Raw genomic sequence first — 24,961 nt, forward strand, 5'->3', positions numbered from 1 at the left:
TCTGATTATGAACCCAAAGAGTCTTGCGTGATGACCATATAATAACATCCATAGGATATAGTTACTAAATCCAATAATTTTGTTAGTTATTTGGGGGGGAAATGAAATTTTGATTCCATGTTTTGACAATTAAGTGGGTTATTGTTATAGAAATGGCTAGTGATTGTTATTTGGCATAACTGAAAAGTTGATACTATAACTTTTATCTTTTCTTTTATGTATACCGAGAGTGTATGCACCAAGACAAATTCCTTGTGTGTCCAATCACACTTGGCCAATTAAAAAAAATATATTCTATTCTATTCTATTCTATTCTGTTCTGTTCTGTTCTGTTCTGTTCTGTTCTGTTTATTATTACCAATAAGTTGGAAGTTACTGCTTTTTGTTTTTTAATTTCTTTTTCTCCCTTTCATCACTTATATCCTCTTTTCCCTTTCCTGTTTTTCTATTGTCATTATTTCTATTTCTATTTTATATTAATTAAAATAATTAGCATACATACATATTTTATTTTAATAAAATACATATGTATGCTAAAACCATTAAGTAATTAATTAGAAAGACACAATATAGACAGAGGGAAGAAATGTCAGATATTTGTCTACATATAGTTTACCTTAAATGTGAAAATAGTATTTCCTATAGATATCTATTATCAAGGGCCAGTGGTAAGGAAATGATTGTTCCCCAGTATAAACAGTAACAAGTAGCTTTTTGAAAAATAACCAGTGTACTTTATTTCAATGCTTTTTCCAAAGGACTATCAGCAAACACACTTCACTCTGTTCTTAAAATCTATTTTGGTGATTTGAAAATAACAATGTCATAACTTGCCAAGGAACAAGGATAAAATCAAAACGTATCAATATCCTCTGTGTGTTCCCTTGAACTTGTTATAATATTGAATTTATTGTGTACTTTTTATGTAACCATAGAAAAAAATATCCAACAGATTTTCAGGAAAGAAAAATGGAAAATGGGATATATGTGTGTGTGTGTGTGTGTGTGTGTGTGCATATATATATATATATATATATATATATATATATATATATATATATATATATATATATATATATATATATATATATATAAAATCATGTAAAATTTGAAGCAGTTCTGTCAAGTGTAGGAAATCAAGAGTCCAGGCAGTTCAAATGAACATATATGTTTATTGTACGCTAAAGCTCTCTACAAGAATCTGAACTACTAACAGTCAAAGCAAATTGGCAATAGATAAGAGTCAAGAGAATTCAATTGCTCTGGACTTATATCTCTTGTGAGTGCAAAAAGATTCAAGTCTGATAATGTGTTTGTTATATACCATATAAGGAGTGTGCTGTAGTTTTCACTCAGGTCCTCCAAAAAGGCGGGAAAATACTTGAATCTCATTGGCTAAGTTGTCTGGTAGCCCTCTATATAAAGAGGACACTGCCAGACTAGCACTCAGGTAGGCTGTACTGGTCTACTAATAAAGAGCTGTTGTTACTGAAAGAGCTGTGTCCATCTCTTCCATCATCGGATCTAATAGTGTTTGTCCCTTCTTCGAACTCTGCCTGGTCATCTCCTACAAAATCTGTTTTACGTATTCTATATCTTGCAGAGTTCTTTATTTTTGCAAAATTTATATAGATATATAGATATATACTTTTCCACTGATATTATTCATCTTAGTTTGTTTGTTTTTATGGTGGTCATACTTATTTTTCAAAAAACTAGTTGTTACTACCTATACTGGGGATTTGGAAAATAAAAATACCTTTTGGCCTTTTTATGTGGGGAAGTTTAATAGTCATGGGGTGGTTGCAAACTTTTCTGTATCCAAAAATTTCCTAAGGATAATTGTTTTTAAAGAAACAAGGATGAAACGGGGAAAGCTTTTCAGATTAGCAGATGAGAGGAACATTTGATAGTGCAGGAAGATAGAACTCTTCCAATAAGATCATCTAATATATCAAAACAAGCTTGAACAATGAGCTGAAAACACAAAATTCTTCACAAAGGAAAACATAAACATAAACACATATGACAAAACATAACTGTCTTGGCAACAGGAGCTCTAAAAAAGATACTGGGGTTATAATTAATCACAAATTGAATATGAAGGTAACATAGCTGCAAAACAGAAAATGTAGATTGCATCAATACATTATGGTTGTTGTGGCCTGCGAGGTGCCAGTGGAGCTGGAGGCAATCTTGGATGATGAGGAGGTTGGGGAGGAACTTGGGCCAGTTCTGGAGTCTGCGGAAGGCTCAGATGGATGCTCTGCATTGGAAGCAGAGATAGAGCCAGGGCCGTCTGACATTTCCCAGCCACTGGAAAGGCAGCTGCCTTTGGAGGCTGAGGTAAGTGGGGAGGAAGAACAGCTGGGGCCTGCTCTACATATGCACAGAGCTGTTAGGAGAAGAGAACAACTGAGGACAAAGAGTCGACTTGGGAACCAAGGCACACGTGGATGCTGAATGGCCCCTTCTTGGGTGAATAAATAGAAGGAAAGGGGAGTGGTGGCTGCAGGAGACAACCATTCTGATTTTGGAAGATTTGGCTCAGCGTGTTTCATGCCTCAGAGACTGCTTGCCAGAACTTAATTTACAGCTTTGTGGATGGAAGCTCCTGGCCTGGCAATTATCTCAAGGAACTGATAAGGTCTGTTACTGCAGTCAACTCTTTGAAGGATTATTGCCTGGACTATTATTGAATATTGAATATTATTGATTATTGAATGCCATTAATTCACAGGAGATATAATAAAGAGGAGGTTTTCGGGACAAGGCCAAGGCTGGGTCAGAACAATAGTTTTCAAATTAAAGGGAAATAATGTTTATATGCTTGACCTCACCTCAGGTATTGAGTTCAATTTTGAAGACGGCAAAAATATCAAGACCAAGAAAACTCGGTATATTCACATTTTTTGAATTATCATTCCAAACAAAACATGGCTTGTTTTCTGTTGTCTCAGGATGGATGACACAGATTAATGTCCTAGGGAAATGCTAGGGAAAATATCCTTTTTGTAACAGGAGTTTGATGATAGAATCAAATATTTAGAGAGACAGTAAATTCTGTTCAATGCATGTGGTCAAAGCAAAGGCTTCCCAATTTTCTCCTGAGGATACTTTACACAATCCCTACCCGGAAGAGAGTTGGAATTGATAGCCTAATTTTTTTTCCAGGTCTGTGATTTTATGATTCAATATTGATGAAGTACAACTCCCAACAGCCCTAGCTAGTATGAGCAATGGTGAAAGTTGCAGGGAGAAAAAAAAACATTGGGAAGCTGATCCATATTCTTATTATTATTTTTTTTAATTTATTAAATTTTTATACCGCCCTTCTCCCGAAGGACAGCCAACGATAAAACAAAATATATACAATTAAAACAACATTTAAAACATAGCAAATTATAAAGGCTGATAAATTAAAATTTAGATTTTAAAATTTTAAAATATTAATAAACCCCAAATTTAAAATTCTACACTATTATGCCAGTCCCGCTTGAATAAATAGGTGTGTTTTAAGCTCACGACGGAAGGTCCGAAGATCAGGCACTTGACGTAGGCCAGGGGGAAGTTCATTCCAGAGCGTCGCTGCCCCCACAGAGAAGGCCCTACTCCTGGGGGCCGCCAGCCAACACTGTTTGGCGGACGGCACCCTGAGGAGACCCTCTCTGTGAGAGCGTACGGGTCGGTGGGAGGCAAAGGGTAACAGCAGGTGGTCCCATAAGTACCCGGGTCCTAAGCCATGGAGCGCTTTGAAGGTGGTAACCAAAATCTTGAAGCGCACCCGAAAAACCACAGGAAGCCAGTGCAGACTACGGAGTAGTGATGTCATGTGGGAGCCACGAGCGGCTCCCGTTACTACTCGCGCAGCCGCATTCTGGACTAACTGTAGCCTCCGGGTGCACCTCAAGGGCAGCCCCATGTAGAGAGCGTTGCAGTAATCCAACCTAGACGTAACCAGAGCGTGAGTGACCGTGCATAAGGCATCCCGGTCAAGGAAGGGACGCAGCTGGCGGACCAAGCGAACTTGGTAAAAGGCCCTCCTGGAGACGGCCACCAGATGTTCATCAAAGGACAGCCGTCCATCCAGGAGGACGCCCAAGTTGCGAACCACCTCCTTTGGGGCCACTAACTCGCCCCCAACAGTCAGCTGCGGATGCAGCTGACTGTACCGGGGTGCCGGCATCCACAGCCACTCCGTCTTGGAGGGATTGAGCTTGAGTCTGTTTCTCCCCATCCATTATCTCTGAGAGTTTATTACATAATTTGAATCAGGAGGCCTAAGATATTGGTTTCAACTACCATTCAATCTGAGTGCTTTTTTCCTTCATGAAGACTTATCTGTGAGGAGCTTGAATGGGGCCATGAAAATCTGTGGTAATTTTTATTTTTCAGCTAAGCAATTCAGTTGAATAATTTTCATAAAGTGTGTCTTCCTATTTTTCTCCCTTTTGCTTTTTTGTTTCTTTCCCCTTCAAATACTCTACTGCAGGGGTGTCAAACTCAATTTAATTGAGGGCCTCATCAGGATTGTGTTTGACCTTGGGGGCCAGGGTGGGCGTGGCCAGCTTGATATTACTCATGTCAGGGCCTGATTGCTCAGGTAAAAACAAGGCTGTTTTCAGCTGTGACAGCCTCCTGCCACCCTCTACCATTGTGGATGAAAAAGGAGCCTGGGAGGGCTGCACACGGCCCTCCCAAGTTCTGTTTTGCTGGCAGAGGATGGCAGGAGGCCATCGCAATTGTAAAAGGAGCTGCACACGGCCCTCACCGACCTCTGTTTTCACTGGCAGAGGCACCATTGGCCAGTTCTTTGCTATTTCTAGGATAGCCCCATGGACCAGATCTAAGCACCTCAAGGGCTGGATCCGTCCCCCAGGCCTTGAGTTTGACACCCCTGCTCTACTGTATATCAGGGCTCCCCAATCCCCAGTAGGATTGGCACCCTTCAGTGGCATGCCAGTAACTGGTCTGCCCAAACAAGCGAAACCCCATCCATGGGATGCAGGCAGCACATGAAACCATGCTCTGGTCCACAGAAAAACCAATGTCCCTGGAACTGGTCCCTGGTGCCTTGGGGGCTGCTGCTGTATATTAAAGTTATAAATGATTACTGGCTATCTTGTTTCAGCTGGGAGAGTTGCTACCATACTTGTAACCATTTGAATACATAACTTGGGTTTCCTTCAAGAATTTTTAAGCCTGAACCTTATATTGTTCTTTCAGTTGACACCAGTTGGAACCACGATCTTCACCGGATTCTCTGGAAACAGAGGCGCCACAGATATAGATGATGGACCCAATGGCCAGATAGAGTATGTCATCCAATACAATCCCAGCGATCCAGTATGTGAAATTTTATTTTCAGTAAATATTGTTGGAAGAAATTTAAAAAAAACCAAAAGTAAAATAGAAATCATTAGATATACCTAATTTCTTCTTTTATTAATTTAAATATACATTGGAAGGTTTGAGTACCATTTTTTTGTAATGTGTTTTCAACTCAGGTTTTGTCTGACTGCTATGGATGGAACAAAGTAATAGTCTTAAAAGAGTTGGCATATAGTGGTGGCCGTTCTTTGACTCAGTTCTGGCTCTTGATAAATACAGGAACTAATCCCTTTAGTTTTCTTAACAATATTTTACAGAAGTGGCTTGTATTTTCTTCCTAGAACTGAGAAACAATGACAGGTCCAAAGCCACCCTGCTGATCTGCTTGCTCAAGGTGAAATTAGTACTCATGGCTTCCTGTTTTCCAATCCAGTTCTTTTAACTACTTTACCAGACTGGCTCTTAAAGGAGATAATGGATCAAAAATGGCATAGTACTTTCATTTTTGAACACAGAAAACCATAAAGTTTGAGGCTAGATGTTTTAATTATATATTATGATGAATGAATTAAATTTAATCACTCTTTTGGAGACTGTCAATGATCTATCTGTTAAAATAATAAGGATGTGACCATATCATGAAGGAATAACTAAGTCTCTGTGTCAAACTGAGTAGAAGGTATAGTGAGGAAGAATATGCGCAAGTAAAGTCAGAGACCTTCTAATAAAAAAATAGAGTTAATTTTTTTTCTTTATAATCATGAAGGCAGCATATTGAATCTAGCAAATATAAAAAGTCTTATTTGCACTTGGCAAAGAATATTGGCAAAATAATAAACTGTTAATAACTGTTTTCTCAATATGTTTGAGCTATATAGTTTTGGGATGAAACCATGGCTCTTTCTGCCCGTATTCTGTGGCCTATAATCTGTACTTTCAATTCTAATGGGTTCTTTCAAAGTCAAATGAATTTAGATGGTAAGTATAACACCACAGGAATTTGAGTTATTATTCCAGTTATCCATGAAGATGTCAATCTATCCCATAGGATCCTTGAGGCCAGAGGGCTCTCAAAACAGGTTAATATTTTTCTACCTGTCCAGTTCGATCCAGCAGGAGATGTGTATCTGGGCCTCAGCCAAAAGAGACTTTTACCTGTTGGGATCCAGAAGGACAACCTTCTCTACCATGGCCAGTTTTCAAATTTGACACAAATAAAATAAAATAAATAATAAGCCTGGGACCTTGGCAGTTAATGATCAGACCATTTTATGGTTGGCATGAATATTTATGGGTGACTCTGGCTACTATTTTAATGCTATTCCTGTTTTTGGTTGCTTTTTTTTTTTCCTATTCTGTTAGCTGCTCACTGTTATGTACAGTATATGACAAGGTGTCAAATTCAAGGCCTGGGGGCCAGATCCAGTTCGTGGAGTGATTAGATCTTGCCTGTGTGGCCGCCCTGGAAACAGTGAAGGTCTGTCCCGTGATGCCTCTGCCAGTGAAAATGGAGCACTCCCAAGCTCCATTTTCACTGGCAGAGGGTTGCAGGAGGCGTCACAGCTGAAAACAGAGCTCTGTTTTGCTGGCAGAGCACTTGGACCACAACAGGCACCCCGACATGAGTGATGTCGAGCTGGCCACGCCCACCCACCCCACTCTGCCAAGGTCAAACACAACCCTGATGTGGCCCCCAATGAAATTGAGTTTGACTCCCCTGATATATGAGATGAGTGGCAATAAACAAACAAACAAACAAACAAACGATTCTACTGTAGTCAAAGTAGAATGAGGTTTTAATGAAGAGTTAGATGCATATCCGGGTAGACCTGTCAGGTCCACTACAAACTATGAATGACTTTGAAGGAGAGAACGTTATGATGCCCTCTCTTCTTACTTAATGACCATAATTTGTTCCAGCAAAATGGTCATTAAGTGAAATGGTTGCTTGTAAACCCCATCTCTCTCTCACACACACACATAAAGAGAGAAAGGGGGAGAGAGAGAGAGACTACAAAGATCTCTGGGTGCTACTGTTTCATTCAGATAAAATTCTTTTGTGCAGCAATGCCAGCATTAATCTCACTCCACCGTGCATTGTTGTCAGGTGTGACTATCTGGGTATGCACATCCAAATGTTCACACAGTGCACGCTTTGGTTGCAAAAATTGATTTTTCTGTTTATTACCTTCGTATTTGCAAACAGTTGCTAATTGAGGCCATTAAACAAAGAGTGGATGCATTTGGTAACCTGTGAGTTCCCGAAAGCTCATAGCCTTTGCTCTATACATCTTGAAGGCTTCCAGAAAAGGCTTGTCACCACAATTATTGGCAAATGAAAGAAAAATCCACGGGAGAAGGACTGATGCTTCTTCAATTTTCAGAAAGATTAAAATTTCAATGAAGAAAAGGTCATGATTTTGTTTATGTTGCATCAGATTGGAGGAATCTACAGCTAAATTAGTAAAACACCCATCAAGATCACTTATATCAGGCCAAAAATATTTGTAAGTTCAATAGCCTAAGTGTACAAGGGTGTACTTACTGTTCCTGACCTAATAAATGTATGTTTCCACTCACAGTTATGTCACTGTATAACTAAAGATCCTGGTAATTTTTCAAGTTACATTGTGCAGGGATGGAACGACCAATACATAAATTAAATTAAATTCAAATTAATTTAATTTAAATTAAATTAAATATATTTAATGGAAGAATGATGCAATTTTCATGTCTCACTTTTAACACATCAGCAGTACAGTATACAATAACCATAATGATATTAGAGTTAGGCTGTGTGAGCAGACTTGATTTCTCCAACAGTTAGCTACTATTATCAATTTGCTTTAAGTCATTGTAGCCCTCTTTCTTCGATTTAATTCTATTTGTATTTAAAATGGAGTGTTTTTGTTACTCTTTTGTTGTTGATTGTATTTTGTCTTTGGGAATGAAGTTTAATTTCACCGGAACGAAATTAAGCATTATCGCTGACCCTCCTTTTAAAAATCTGCTAAATACAGTTTTAACACCAAACATGTTTTAGATGTAATTGAAGTTCCAGTTTTTTCTTTTTCAAAGAAATTCACCAGTTCATATGGGCGAAAACTAGCTAATTAAAAGTTAAAAGCAGAATGTGTGCAATAATCTACATTTTTCTGTAGCTAGAAGCATTGTCATTAATTACCACTGGTCACTGGTCTTAAACTGTTAACTCATCATTTCCTACAATTCTTTATCCATCCTTTCCCTCCTCCTTTTTTTTTTCTTTTGCAGACATCAAATAGGACTTTTGACATCCCTCTGACATTGTCGGGAGCAATAGTTTTGCGTGAGAGATTAAATTATGAAGAAAAGTCGCGTTATTTTGTCATTGTCCAAGCAAATGTGAGCATGATGTTTTTGGGGTGTTTATTATGTATATGATTGCTTTGGAAGTAAACTTGAAAATATTTAGATGTTTTATCTTGCCCTATTCAAGCAAGCATACAGTATTTCTCAAATTTCCCACTGAATTTTTGCATGGGTTGAAGATTAGCTTAGACATTCCAAACGAATAGTTGTACATAAAATGCCTCACAGAGCTTTCTCCAAATTAGGAAGACGTTAATAGGTAATAAACATGCTGATGATGTTCAATTGGGATATCTCTGCCCCTAGATGACTACCTGATACCCTCTATGTTCTGTCCAGTATCTGGAGACTGTGGAGCTCTGAATAGGGAAGAATGGGATTCAACAAAATCCCAGCCAGACTGAGTGGCTATGGGTTTGAGGCCCTCTAGATGGAGTTTTTCCATCTTTGGTTTGAGGGAGAGTGGCACTCCCCCACTCAGGATCAGTGCACCATATGGGGATTCTTCTGGACTCATATAACCAACCATATTTTTCAGAGTATAAGACACATCTTTTTCCTCCAAAAAAGAGGGTGAAAATCTGGGTGCCTCTTATACTCTGAATGTAGCCCTGCCCAGCTTCTCAAACTGAGGTTTCAGAGGCTGAAAAAAGCATCAGAAACGAGCTTCAGAAAAGAAGCCCCCAAACAGAGCTTCAGAAAAGAAGCCCCCAAACAGAGCTTCAGAGGCTTTTTTTCAGAAGCTCTGTTTCGGAGGCTTTCAGAGGCAGAAATACGTTTTTTTCTGAAACAGAGTTTTCAGAAGTTTCAGAGGCAGAAAAAAAAAGCAAAAAAACAGCAAGGCACAGGGCTCACAACCAAGGAACCTATTGCTAAAATTCACCTCTGGGAACAGCTGATTGGGGGTATTCCAATCCACCTGCCAATCAGCTTTTTTTCCCCTCCCCCAAAACTAAGGTGTGTTTTATACTCGGGTGCATCTTATACTCTGAAAAATACGGTACTTGAAGAATAAGTGGCAACTGAGGCCAGGAAGGTTTCTACATAAAACTTTGTTTTGTATTCCAGTTGTGCCATTCCTGCATCAAGTTTAGCTTGTGGTTACTTATGCCAATCATATTTGTACAGCAACACACTCTACTATTTGATTTGTATGAAAATCAAGTCACGAAAACTCTAATAGGTAGTTAAGGGTATAGCATCATTATTTGCAGACTGAATTAATTCCCAATAGACTTCCAAATCCATTTCAAGGTGTTGATTGTCACCTATTAAGCCCTGCATGGAATAGGAGAAACTTATTTTCAGGACCACTTTTCTCCTATTTCATCTGTGTGTCCCTCATGCTTTAGTAGGATGGACATATTTTAGTCCTTCCTTGAAGTAATGTCATCTGGAAGCACCTAGAAAGTGTGCCTTTTCCATTACAGCAACCAATCCTTGGAATGACCATTTTAATATAAGGTTGGCTCTCACCCTATTGACCTATAGAAAGACCATAAAAACTTGTATCTTTCCTTGGGCATGATGATTGATGCTCCCATCAGGATGGTGTAAAGCAAATTTGAGTTGATAATTGCCTATTAATTGCTGTTGTGATCTTAACCACAATTGGTTTGTTGTTTGCTTACTTTGTTGTTTGCTTATTGCATGCTTTTCAAAGTTTGAGTTGGGGTGGCCATACAATGTTTTTCAAATCTCTAAGGGATGAGAGAGCACTTGCATGCTTGAAAAATCAGCCAAATGCTTTTGTTGTAACACTGTCTTTCATACATTATTTTACTGACACAGCAATGTTTTGATTCCATAAAAGTGTATACATAACCTGCATGTGTACCTATCCTTTTTCAGTAAACATTACAGAAAGCACAAAAAGAGAGTAATAAACAGTAAGCCAAATAAAGGAGGCACATGAAATGAGAAAGAAAAGCTAAAACTAGTTAAACCTATTTTATATCAATACTATCCCTATTCTGCTCCATAATTTTCTACCATTGCAAACCATCTTTGCTTGGACCAAGTCAATACACAGTTTTTAAAAAAATGCCTTCTCACTTTATTGTGAGGATTTCATCAATTTCATGCAATTGTTTTTACTTTCTCACACACCCATAAATAACCCAAGTGACATCTATTCATAGTTTTGACAATAGATTTTCATCCCCTCATTCCTAATAAAAACTTCCTTCACATCACTGCATGCATTCCTGAACTGCACAGAAAGTAAGAATCACCCCTTACATCATCCCCCTTTTCTTAGTTTCATTGACATACAAGAGACCTATTTTTATTTATTTAATTTGTTCTCTATACCATTTATTCCTTTTACATTCCAGTTTGTAATCTTCTATAGGACATGGCACTATAGATATTGAATTCTGCCCATCATGGCTTTAGTCAGCTGAGGCTTTTACATAACACATTTTAGATGGCACAGAATAGAAGATTAATGAAATATATGCAAGCTAAGACCTTTAATCTAGTTTTTAATCATAGTTACCTGCACCCCACTAAAAGGTATTTGCAGTATATTAAGACATACTCAGGATACAAGGAAAATACATACATGCATACATACATATTATTCCAGTTATCCATGAAGATGTAAATCTATCCCATAGGATCCTTGAGGCCAGAGGGCTCTCAAAATAGGTTAATATTTTACATACATATGTACATAATATGTACATACATACATACATACATACATACACTTGTGTGTGTGTGTGTGTGTGTGTGTGTGTGTGTGTACATTATTCTAATATGGGATGTCTTTCTGACATAAATGGTAATAATAATGTTGTGTGATACTAATTTAATGTCATTATTAACCTTTGAGGTAGAACCTTCGGGAGACATTTTATCTAATTAGGTCGGGTTGCATATCTTTTTTATAAAAAAAAATTATACACATTATATAATAAAATAAATTATAGATCTAGAGCAGCAAAATAAATACATGAAGTGCAGATTGATAGGTAAATCCACAATAATCATTCTACAGTATAGCAAAACTATGAAATCAATTAATAATTGTATTATGTTAAGTCTTAAACCCTTCTTAGTCCTGGAAAATAACATTTTCCCGAAAATCAAATGTTTAGTGCTGAAAATTCAAGCAGCACTAATATGTATTCCCTTCAACTCTGAATTGGACAGATTACCTACAAGGTACTTAAACTGCAAAAATATATATATATTGATTCATCTTTGCAAAATTTCTACTCTCACATTTGTTAATTAGATATGAATTACCACAATATAGTTTTTGGCTGAATATTATAGGGAAATATGGAGCAATTCAACAGTGGCACTCATCATGAGTAGCAACTGGATAACATCTATGAAGCATATTTTAATTAGAATACCTGAATTGACAGCAGTTAGAATTCATGGTGTAAATCAGGAGTTGGGAACAATGATCCCTTTATGACTTGTGGACTTCAACTCCCAGAATTCCTCAGTCAGCCATGCCTTTTGTAAATTGCCTTTTTTGACACACTGAGGCTCAGATTCTCTGTTGCCAAACTTCTGCTGCAGAAGTTCCAGTGGTGGGTCTCAAAATTTTTTGCTACTGGATCTGTGGGCATGGCCTGGTGGGCGTGGCAGGGGAAGGATACTGTAAAATCTCCATTCCCTCCCCACTCCAGGGGAAGTCTACTGCAAAATCCCCGATCAGCTGGGATTCTGGAGGCAGAGAACAGGTGGGGTGGGGCCAGTATTTACCAGTTATCTGAACTATTCAAAATTTCCACTACTGGTTCTCCAGAACTGGTCAGAACCTCCTGAAACCCACCTCTGAGAAGTTCCATGAGAATGATCACAAAAGTTCCTTCTAAGATTATAATTATAATTCACTTAACTGAAACTCAGCCCTTCCTTCCTCTTCTCCCCTTTACTAGATATGACACAGGTAGGGAAGGGAATGAGATGGGAAAAGAGTGAGTGCTAAGAGAGGATGAGGCGTGATCAGAATATTACTGATTAGAATCATGGTTGGCTCCTGCCGAACCTGAATATGTACTCCTATTTCTAGTTCTGTCTATAGTTTCAGATTAATTTGCAATGGTGCTCTCATTTCCTGCTCCTCTGCTGTTAACCTATATAAGCTTGTGTGTCCCTGTTGCTTAATCGTCTTCCATCTAGCTTCTTATTGCTTGTCAGATTCTTGTGCCTCTGGGGAAATTCATTTATCACATGCCCGATCCTTCCAGAGTGAGCAGTTTGCTTCCATCTGAGTATAGCGGAGTTGGAAATTTTAAAGTCTAAAGGAGAATATTTGTAGCTCAGGGCTGAAATGAGGGCTCCTTGGTGCTCTCTCAGCTTGCTTGGTTTCTTGCAAAAGTTTCATTATCCTAACTAGGTAACTTCATCAATGCTGATGATATTACCTAGTTAGGGTAATGAAATGTTTGCAGGAAACCAAGCAAGCTCAGAGAGCACCAAGAACCCCTCATTTTAAACTTTCTCCAGTTTAATATTTTCTTGTTTTTAATTTTCAACTGATTCAAGAGAAACTGACAGAATGTAGGAATGGTACATAGGGATGCTTCCATTCAATTGTTCAGTTACCAAGGATGAAGCTGTAAGTGTCATTCCAAAATACTCTATAATTGCTACTTTATAAGAATACATGTAATAATATTTCGCTACAGTTCTTTATTGTAAGTCTAAAAACAGAAACAGCGCTCAAATTTCAAATTAAGAATCTGTGCAGTCTGACAATCTTTCTACAATCATGAGTAAGGTTGGCATACCATATGCGTTGGTCTGAGTTTGTTTTTCCCGCAGAGCACTTAATCTTTTCTGTTTGAAAAGCAACAGAATTGACTAATTCTTCTTCTTCCAGAAAGCAAGAATAGATGGAGCATGTTTATCAGGGCTGACTGATAAATGATTCAATAATTAAAACCATAGAAAGTTTTGTAGAAAGAAAGGGGATTAAACTCCCTTGTAGTTCTGTGAAGAAAACAATACTTATTGCTTCCAAATTTACAAAAAGAAACTTTAATCACAAAGCCTTTTTTATTTGTTCCTGTCCTCAAATATTTCAGGGGGAAAAAAAACCCTTTTCATTTTGTAAGTTGTGTTTTGCACGTGGTAGATTTCTTTGCTATTGGATAATTAGCTTTATTTCTCAGAGTTATTAGAGAATCACTAAAAGTTAGATTCTGCATTCAACATTCTCTGAGACACATTTATATATTTCTGTTTGATGTCAGCTAACGTCTCACAGAACTATTCAAGGAATTGAATAACTTGAAATACCAGGAAAGGAGAAAAAGGCTTAATGGGAAAATGCAGAGAAGGCATGAATATCTTGGAATAAATATATAATGAGAGAGGTAGAAACAGACATACTGTATGCCTGAAGTAATGGGGAAAGCATGTATATGATTTGATAAAGAAGAAAATTAATGAAAGGAAGAAATAAAAACAAACCTAACTTGCCACCCGATTTAAGAAAAGAAAGTAAACCTTCCATCAAGGTCCTACTGCTACCTGGAGTCTGGCAGTTCATTATTTCTATCCACATAATTTTTCAAAAACATCACAGGATTCAGATTGAAATTGCATGTTATGAAATGATAAATAATTTTGACGGGTAGTCCTCAACCGATGATCACAATTGAGCCCCAAATTTCTATTTGTCAAATCAACTGTTAAATGAATTTTGCTTCATTTTATGACCTTTCTTGCCATAGTTGTTTAATGAATCGTTGCAGTTGTTAAATGGATCATGCAGTCATTAAGTGAATCTGACTTCCCTCATTGAATTTGCTTTTTGGAAGCCAGCTGGGAAGGCTACAAATAATGATCACATGACTCCAAGACAGTGTAACCGTCATAATTACATGCCAGTTGCCCTTGAATTTTGATCATGTGACCATGGGGATGCAAGAATAGTCCTAAGGTTGAAAAGCAGTCATGAGCCACAGTGGCGCAGGGGTTAGAGTGCAGTACTGCAGGCTACTTCTGCTGATCACCGGCTGCCTGCAATTTTGCCAAATTGCAGGCAGTCGGTGATCAGCAGAAGTAGCCTGCAAATCTCACCAGGCTCAAGGTTGACTCAGCCTTCCATCCTTCAGAGATGGGTAAAATGAGGTCCCAAATTGTTGGGGGCAATAGGCTGACTCTGTAAACCGCTTAGAGAGGGCTGTAAAGCACTGTGAAGTGGTATATAAGTCTAAGTGCTATAGTTATAAGTCACTTTTTTCAGCGCCACTATAACTTTGAATGCTCAGTAAACAAATGGTTGTAAGTCAAGGACTATCTGTATCAAAACACATCATTCTTCTTTTTTTTTTTTTTTTATTTACATTTATATCCCACCCTTCTCCGAAGACTCAGGGCGGCTTACAGTGTATAAGGCAATAGTCTCATTCTATTTGTATATTTTTACAAAGTCAACTTATTGCCCCCCCAACAATCTGGGTCCTCATTTTACTTACCTTATAAAGGATGGAAGGCTGAGTCAACCTTGGGCCTGGTGGGACTCGAGCCTGAAGTAATTGCAGGCAGCTGTGTTTTAATAACAGGCTATCTTACAGCCTGAGCCACACCGCGGAGTAAGTGCAAGAATGGCCTTTAAACATTATGTTTTCTACACAGGATCGAGCTCAAAATCTTGCAGAACGAAGAACAAGCACGGCGACTCTCACTGTTGATGTCCTTGATGGGGATGACCTTGGACCAATGTTCCTTCCATGTATATTAGTTTTTAACACTCGGGACTGCCGGCCACTCACTTATCAAGCTAGTTTGCCAGAACTCACTGACCCTGTAAGTACAAGCCTGTTAATTGAATTCATTCATTCTGCATCTGTAGTTAGTCACCACTAATTGTGCCGCACAAGTTTACAATCATCAGACTCAACAGAGGCCAGCCGTATATCCTGCTATGTCAGAGACGGTCTCATTTTTGCAGCTACATGCAAATTGCAAAACCTGATTTATCAGACCCTTGAGTGGGATTCTTGTCAGGCTTCACACCCAGACTGGCAGTAAATCATATACCTCGAGACATTTAACCCTTAAGCTAGACTTGACAGACGTCTCCCAGGTATGACTTGGCTAAATTGATATCTTTATTGCTCCGAAGAATGGAACCTCAATCATAACCTTACTATTAAAAAAAAAACTCTCAGAGACTTTATAAATCTATATTCTAGGTCATGGGTGTCAAACTCACGTGCCATCATGTGTCGTTTTCTCCATTCATGGAGCTGGGGTGGGCATGGCCTGAGTGTGATGCATCTGGCCTACTGGCCACCAATTTGACATCCCTGCTCTAGGTAATATAAATTTAAATAAAGTAGAATTAGGTAATTTGATCATGTTACCTATCTGGTTTGCCTGTGAGGCTGACAGGTTGATTGAAATATATTTAAATGACAGCTTTCACGAGACTGGGAGTTGTTGAGTTCTGCCTCTCAATCTTTAGTAGTGATTTCCTAAGCCCATATAGCTATCATGTTTATTATGTAAATATTACATAGATATAAAATGCTAAGAATTTATTGGTCAGATACTTCCCTATAACCCACATCAGACAGCTTAACACCTGCTAAGCCTTTATCTTAACTTTATAGGTTTTTAGTATTTACTGAATTATCAAAATTAGTTAGCTAACAACTTCAGGTTTTGGTTTATGTGTTTTTCCCCAAACTGAGGAAAATGAGATTAATTAAAATATATATCATGGACATAAATAAATCTTTGTATACATGGGAAAAATTATAATAATTTATTACCACCCTCATGTAATATTTTTATTTGCTTTATTTCTCTTTTATAACGTACATTGACCTTTCCATCTATAAGATTTTTTTGTATAAATATTATTTTCAGTTAAATAATATCACTCTGAATTGATCAAAAACATTTCTTAAATTTAGCTCTTCGGAGTATTTTTGTAGTGTAATACCTTTCAGTTGGTTTTATCATCAAATTTAAAAGGAAAAATACATGTAGAATGCAATCATTTCTTTTCAGAAACATTAAAAGTAGCAATAGATTTGCAACACAATAAAAAGAATCAGAGTGTATTATATTTATTTTTAGGTCAATTAAGAGGAGTTGATATAATTTAACGTTTTCTATTGAGAAAAGTATTGTCCTTCTTACCTAGAACTTTGTAATGGACTGTGAGACCGTTGTCTGATAAACAATTAAGATTATTTCTACTTGGTGTTAAACTTGTTACTATGGCCATTTCCATACGTTGCTTGCTGGTTTCTTCCATGGTGATGGGGGAATGATAGAAGAATACTGAAGCACTTTGAGAGGTGAGAGAGGTCCCATCATTGGGTAACTGTTTTTATAAGAGTTGCAATTGAGCTGATAGCTGATTAGCTTGGCTTCCCATAATGTACTCAAGTTCCATGACCCCACTGGATTAGTTCATCTCATGCATATGGAAAGCACTCATCATGATTACCACCTTCACTGCCTACTGGTCAACTGGTTGAGGACTTTGCAATATTTTGTTTGTGTCAGAACCCTAGAAATAATTTATTGAATCTGTTGTTGCTACAATATAAATCATCCCCAAAGGGCCAATCCTGTAAAGGAAGCTTTCCTAGGGTATAAAAAAGGTTGTATTATTTTCCACCTTTGTTAAGAATACATATGTGAACCAGGGATGAAATGCTACCGGTTCGGACCGATTCGGGCAAATCGGTAGTAATAAAAGCTACAGGTTCGTGCAAACCGGTATTTCCGATGATCAGCTTTACCACTGTTCCCCCCCACTTGCTGTTCTACTTATCTTAGAAAAGGCTTCTTAAGCCTTCTTTTTCAGTGCTGTGCGGTAGAGGAATGGGGTATACTTTATTTTAAATAACGTATACCCACATTCCAGATGTGATGGAATGCCAACAGATCTTGGCAGCCCCAAAGGGGGTAGCAAGACAGTTAAAAGAAGGGATCAGGACTGTAAGAGATTCTGGAATCCTGGGGACAAATAAACATGAGAACTGAATTCCACCTTAATTACACTAGATATAAGTTGTATGGAGGATTGCTTTGGTAGGTTTTGAAGATTGTTACATTACCCTACTACAGTAGCAATAAAGATATCTCCAGAAATCTAAGTAGTTCTTGTTCTTCAAGTTTTTCAGCCTTGGAAGTCTTGACATTATCGAAAGGTCAAGGGCTATCTGTAATAAATTGTTTCTGATCTTATTTCCAATTTCATAATTGCTCTTCATTATGGAGAGTTAGCAAATCTTTTGCTATTTTGTTAGCTCTAGTTGTTTGCTCTGCTGGCTACCCTGTGGCTCTGCTTAAAGTAATCCTCTCCCAAATAGAGAGGACTGTCACAAGATTACAGGTCAACAGTAAGAAATGTTGACATTCATGCTTTCTGGGGTACAAAGTTGTTAGATAAGCTTGAAGTTAGACTCTGGTTGAGCCGGTCTAAGCGAATCACCTGGGTCACAGTCTCATGATGTTATTTGGGCTAAATTCAATTCTGTTACTCCTGATAAAGCTATACTTTCAGCCACCCATCTGCTAAAGGCTGCCTAGTACCTAGGAAGTTATTTCTGGATTAGTTTATATCAGGGGTGTCAAATTGAAGGCCCAGGGGCCGGATCCGGCCCACGGGATGCTTAGATCTGGCCCGTGGGGCTGCCGTAGAAACAGAAAAAAACGACCAGCCTTTGGTGCCTCTGCCAGCAAAAACGGAGCTCAGGAGGGCCGTACACGGCCCTCCCAGGCTTCGTTTTCAGCCACGACAGCCTCCTGCCTCCCTCTGCCAGCAAAAACGGAATTTGTGCAAGCTCCCTCTCTCCCCAAGCTCCGTTTTTGCTGGCAGAGGGAGGCAGGAGGCTGTCGCAGTGGTGGGTTGCCCCCAATTCGGACTGGTTCTATAGAACTGGTAGTAAAACTGGCAGGAGGCTCTGCCCACTGATCCAAACGTCATCAAAAGTGATCTGTGCATGCACAGAAGAGCACGCACACATGAGTGGACCAATCACGCGCACAATGCGAACCAGTAGTAAAGGTAAGTAGAACCCACCCCTGAGCTGTCATGGTTGAAAACGGAGCTTGGGAGCCCATTTTCCCTGGCACAGTGCTTGGGCCACCACAGATATCTCCAACACAAGTGATGTCAAGATGGCCATGCCTAGTCAGGCCATGCCAATGCCAGCCCCTGAGGTCAAACACAACCCTGATGCGGCCCTCAATGAAATCGAGTTTGACACCCCTGGTCATATGATAGTGTGTATGGAGATTTTCAGTTATCCAGGTCATGGTTGTCTCAAAGGTGCTTCTTCAAAAGACTGTGGGGGTTTTTTCTCTTGAGGAAGAACATATATTGCTTCTAATCCAAGAAGCTTCATCAGTTCTAACTGGATGGTAGGAGGAGGAGGGAGATAGAAGGATTGGTTCTACATCTATATGAATGTATCGAGGAAGAGAGCAGTTCCTGAAGCATTGAAAGTCTGGAAACAATTGTTGTTGCACTAAATAATAATTCAGGGACTTTGTCAATAACTTCTGCAAACCCGTTCTCTTTGAGAAAATGTGGTTCATCAAGGTTCTGTATATACGAAAGAAAAGCTGGTTTGCTTCTAAGTTCTGTTGATCTTCATACAACATGCTTGATGTGAGTTTTACAACACACAAAATTGTATCTTGTTTGAGATGGATGACAATAGCATAGTAATCATTGTCACCCAGTATACTAAAGATGGATTTGGAATATCTAAAATGAAATGTTCAAAGTTTTGATTGTCAGCCCAAGTGCATCTTTTTCATGTATAATTATAGAATGCCCATATGCCAAATTCTTTGTGTTCCTTTATGAATAATGAAACGGTTGCTGTCTCTGCTAGCAAGTCTTACAACTGATATCTTTAATCTTCTCAGGATTTATAGGGCTTGACGCTTAAAGGTTGACAAGATGTGCAATAGGGATTTTACTGATATAGCTGTTCTCATCTGCAAGAGTAATTCTTGCAGAACCTTTCAGTGAAATGTTCTGCATGCAGTGAGTCTAATAGGAAATTGTGCATAGGATTGTAGTGTTAGTTATTTGCAGATTGTCCATTGGCACTTGTTTCAGGATGTGCACATTTAAAAAAAATTATTGATATGTCAATTCCTACTCTTAATGAAATATGTATTCTGTAAATAGTTAATGTTACGCAAACTAATGCAATTTGTAATTGCCAAATTGCATTCTGGTTCTGTTATTTTTTTAAGCATCAGTAAGTTCCGTCAATTGTATGCGTATGTGTTGTATCTGACCCACAATCAGGAGAACTGAGCAAACCAACTATTTACTCCAAACTTTTTAGACTAAAAAGGTACAATAAATAAGTTGATCACTCTTCCATTAATTCCATGCTGATATATTTGCTGTACATTTATTTTATTTAGCATATGGTATCTACAGAAGTCATGCAGACACTGATAAAACACATTATATGTGCAAATAAAAACATAGGTTTAGAGTGTGTGGATAATACAATAAACAGGATAAAATCTTGTATCTTGTTTGAGATGGATGACAATAGCATAGTAATCATTGTCACCCAGTATACAAAAGATGGACCTTGTTACGCAAACTAATGCATTAGTTTGTTACGCAAACTAATGCAATTTGTAATTGCCAAATTGCATTCTGGTTTTGTTATTTTTTTAAGCATCAGTAAGTTCCGTCAATTGTATGTGTATGTGTTGTATCTGACCCACAATCAGGAGAACTGAGCAAACCAACTATTTACTCCAAACTTTTTAGACTAAAAAGGTACAATAAATAAGTTGATCACTCTTCCATTAATTCCATGCTGATATATTTGCTGTACATTTATTTTATTTAGCATATGGTATCTACAGAAGTCATGCAGACACTGATAAAACACATTATATGTGCAAATAAAAACATAGGTTTAGAGTGTGTGGATAATACAATAAACAGGATAAAATATTAGAATATTAGAAAGAACTACAGGTTTTGAAATCGTTAAAAAGGTTAAATATTTAGGAATATATATTACAGCTTCAAATGTCAAATTATACAAAAATAATTATGAGGTATTGTGGCAGAAGGTATGGAAAGAAATGGAGAGTTGGAAGAAGTTACAACTATCCCTGTTGGGAAGAATAGCGGCTATAAAAATGAATGTTTTGCCCAGGTTTCTATTTTTGTTTCAAATGATACCGGTGCTTAAGAATGACACCAAATTACAGGAATGGCAAAAGGGGGTTAATAACTTTGTATGGATGGGCAAAAAGCCAAGAATAAAATTAAAAATAATGCAGGATATAAGGGAAAGGGGGGGTCTTAAAATGCCTAATTTAAAATTGTATTATGAAGCAGTTGTCTTATCATTAATTACTGATTGGATTAATTTAACTGAGGAAAGAGTTTTGAATATAGAAGGTTATGGTTTGTTATATGGGTGGCATGCCTATTTATTATATGATAAGAAAGTAGATAAAATATTTAAAAATAATATAATTAGAAATGCATTATTGAGGGTTTGGAGGAAATATCAATATAAATTAGATGGAAAGATTCCAATATGGGCAATCCCGAGACACATGATAGAAAATATAAATATATATCAAAAGATGGAGGTAGTTACCTATAAAGAACTTCTTTGTATGGAAAAGGGGGAATTACAATTAAAATCCAGAGAAAAGATGGGGGAAGAAGGGAAAAATTATACATGGTTCCAATATGGACAATTACAAGCTAGATGGAAATTAGATCAAAAAATAGGTGTTAAGCAAACTGAGGATAATTTGTTAAAACAAATGAGAGATCAAGGCCAACAGCATATTAAGAGGTTGTATAATGTATTAGTAGAAATAGACTCAGAGACTGAATTGGTTAAGGATTGTATGATTAAGTGGGCACAAAATTTTCAGCAACCAATAATGTTGGAAACTTGGGAAAGAATTTGGGTGAGGAATGTTAAATTTACACAAGCGCAAAATATGAGAGAAAATTTTTATAAGATGTTTTATAGATGGCATTTAGACACCCAAAAGTTGTCATGTATGTATCCTAAAGTACAAGCTAAATGTTGGAGATGTGATTGTGAAGATGCCACTTATTACCATATATGGTGGACTTGTAAAAAAGTTAAAGCATTTTGGATTAAAGTATGGTGGATCATGCAGAACATTCTGAAAAAGAAGATTAAGTTTACTCCGCAGTTCTTTCTACTAGGAATAATTATGGATTGTACAGTTATAGAGACTAAATTGATTTTGAACTTAATAACAGCCGCAAGACTTTTGATTGCTCAATATTGGAAGAAAGAAGAATTACCTACAATTGAAGAATGGACACTCAAAGTATCAAATCTGGCAGAAATGGCAAAAATTTCTGCTTACTTGAAAGACTATGCACAAGAAAGATATATTTTAGAATGGAAAATGTGGATTGATTATATTCAAAATAAGTATCAGATAAAAAATATCAAATAGCATATGAGTAAATTTAAGAAATATTTTGTATTAGATATATTTTGAAGGAGAGGGAATTGAGAGTGTGATTAAGTGTGGAGTGACTAGAGATTATAATTTAGGAATTATTTTGGATTATGATTGTTAGTTTTGATACCCTGCATTTTGTTCTGGGAAGTCGGGGTGGGGGTGGGGGTAAGGGGAGGGAACTGGGGGTTGAGGTAGAGATGGAGTGATGGTTAATGTACAGGGATTATTGAAGAATTAATGTAGGGTCGGGTCTGCCCAGTTACCATTTTAGAACGGTGGGGAGGAGAAAAGAGAGTAGGAGGTAGGAAAGAGGAGAAGAGGAAGGAAGAGGGTAGAAGAGGGAGAAGGAAGGTGTAGGGTGGAGGGAGGAGAGGATGTAGATAAGAGAAGGAGAGGAAGGTTTGGAAAGTAAAAGAAGGTAGAAGAGGGAAGAGTGTTAAAAAGGGGGGTGGTGACTGGGCAAGCCCGACTAATTGTATATAATTGTACATTGGATGAATTATTTGATATGATTGTAAAAATAAAACTTTTTTATTAAAAAAAAAAAAACAGGATAAAATATTAAATGAGGGTAAAACCATGATAAAATGGTCACAATATAGCACCATAGAATCACAATAAGATAGATGGTGCAATTCAATATCTAAGGAAGCTAATCATCTAACTCAGGGGTGTCAAACTCAAGGCCCATGGGCTGGATCCAGCCCACTGGGTGCTTAGATCTGGCCTGCAGGGCCGCCCTGGAAACAGCGAAGGACTAGCCGCAGTGCCTCTATCAGCAAAGACAGAACTCACAAGGGCCGCATGTGGCGCTCCCAAGCTCCGTTTTCACTGGATGGGGGTTGCAGGAGGCCGTCACAGCCGAAAACGGAGCTCACAAAGGCTGCATGCGGCTTTCCAGAGCTCCAGTTTCACAGACGGTTGCAGGAAGCCATCACAGCAGAAAACAAAGCTCGGGAGCCTGTTTTCAGTGGCAGAGTGGTTAGGCTACCACAGGCATGCCCCCCCCCCGGTATGATGTTGATCTGGCCACACCCACCCTGGCCATACCCAACCCAGCCTCTGAGATCAAAAAACCCCAATGCGCCTCTCAATGAAATTGATTTTACACCCTGATCTAATTGCTTCTGGTGACTTCTGCTGTACAGTCAGCCTATTAGTACAAAATTTATGGTACTTGGGCATAGAGTAACACATTATGAAGGTTGAACAAAAAGTAACACCTCTAACAATGTAAACCATTAACAGAGAACAGTAGTGATACACCACTGAACACAGATATGTTCCTTACTATCTCTTATTTTACCTCAGTTGGTAGGAATGAAAGGTTATGGTGCTATTTTTCATGAAATGGGAACTACTACTCATCATTGCACTTTAAGCCAGGGGTCTCCAACCTTGGCAACTTTAAGACTTGTGGTGCTGGCTGAGGAACTCTGGGAGTTGAAGTCCACAAGTCTTAAAGTTGCCAAGGTTGGAGACCCTTGCTTTAAGCAACATGCTATGGTTGAATTTTTGAATGTAAAAGGAATCCTTCCAATTGAAATTGATTGCCAAATGAAGGCTATTTATGTTGATGATAGTGTTGCTTTCACTACTGTGTGTGTCAGTTGGGTATATATATGTGTGTGTGTGTGTGTGTGTGTGTGTGTAAAGACAGTCAACTAGGAAGCACTGATTTGTGTAGATGACCTTTGACAGCAATTTAAGAACTTCACACAAGAAAGGTTAATGAACTTGATTAAGGACAATTGGTGGATCACTCAAAGAAAATTGATGTCAAGCGTGGCAAAAACATGTCAGTCAAAAACATGAAGACTTGTGCAAGATGGGTTTCTTCACATGTTGATGGCGGACATGAAAGCATCAAAAATTGGCATTTGCCAGCAACTGTTGTCACATTGCCACGGCCAATGACACATGGCTCATTAGTCTAACCCAGAAAAGAAACATTGTCTATGGAATATCATCACAAAGCTTTGCCAGTTTAAAAAAGAAAATGAAAACCCACCCAGACTTTGACAGGAAAAGTCTCAGTTCTAGGGATACAAATGATGCTTTTTACATGCAATTCTTTGAATCTGGCACTACTCTCAGCTCAGAGCACTACTATTGAAACAATAGTAGAGCAGGGTTCAGAAGCAGAATATGACAACATTCAAACCCACAGCATCAGAGGTGGGTTTCAGCAGGTTCTGACCAGTTCTGAAGAACTGGTAGCGGAAATTTTGAGTAGTTCGGAGAACCGGTAGCAAAAATTCTAACTGGCCCTGCCCCCATCTATTCTCTGCCTCCCAAGTTCCAGCTGATCGGGACGAAACGGGGATTTTGCAGTATTCTTCTGCTGGATTGGAGAGGGAATGGAGATTTTACAGTATCCTTCCGTTGGAGTGGGGTGGGAATGGAGATTTTACAGTATCCTTCCCCTGCCACGCCCACCAAGCCATGCCACAAATTGAAATTACAAGCACCCAAGATGCAAGTGGCAAAAGGGAAGTCCCAGTCTTACTCCATACCATCAAACCTTGATTCCATGCAACTTCTACCTTTTCCCCAAATTCAGAAAATACCCTGTGGGCATAGATGTGTTAGATTCAAATGAAGAGGTGGCAAGGGCTGTCAGTATCTGGTTAAAGAGCCAGTTTGCAGAGTTGTTTTGTGACAGCTTTGAGAATTTGTTATCAAGACAAGGATAAAATAAAATAATAAAATAATAAAATAAATAAAATAAAATAATAAAATAAAATAAAATAAAATAAATAAAATAAAATAAAATAAATAAAATAATAAAAATAAAATAAATAAAATAAAATAAAAT

At 38.1% G+C, this 24,961-nt stretch overlaps 1 protein-coding gene across 1 annotated transcript in view; it reads left to right on the forward strand.

The window, feature by feature from the left end:
• The window catches only part of PCDH15 (protocadherin related 15), a 474,186-nt gene that overhangs the window by 161,545 nt on the left and 287,680 nt on the right, over window positions 1-24,961 (forward strand). Inside the window, exons 6-8 of the mRNA XM_058188831.1 lie at window positions 5,227-5,346; window positions 8,605-8,715; window positions 15,295-15,465. Of these exons, the coding sequence (XP_058044814.1) occupies window positions 5,227-5,346; window positions 8,605-8,715; window positions 15,295-15,465 (402 nt within the window). The remainder of the gene's footprint in view (window positions 1-5,226; window positions 5,347-8,604; window positions 8,716-15,294; window positions 15,466-24,961) is intronic.

This window comes from Ahaetulla prasina, chromosome 6 (genome assembly GCF_028640845.1).
Source record: "Ahaetulla prasina isolate Xishuangbanna chromosome 6, ASM2864084v1, whole genome shotgun sequence".
NCBI lineage: Eukaryota > Metazoa > Chordata > Lepidosauria > Squamata > Colubridae > Ahaetulla > Ahaetulla prasina.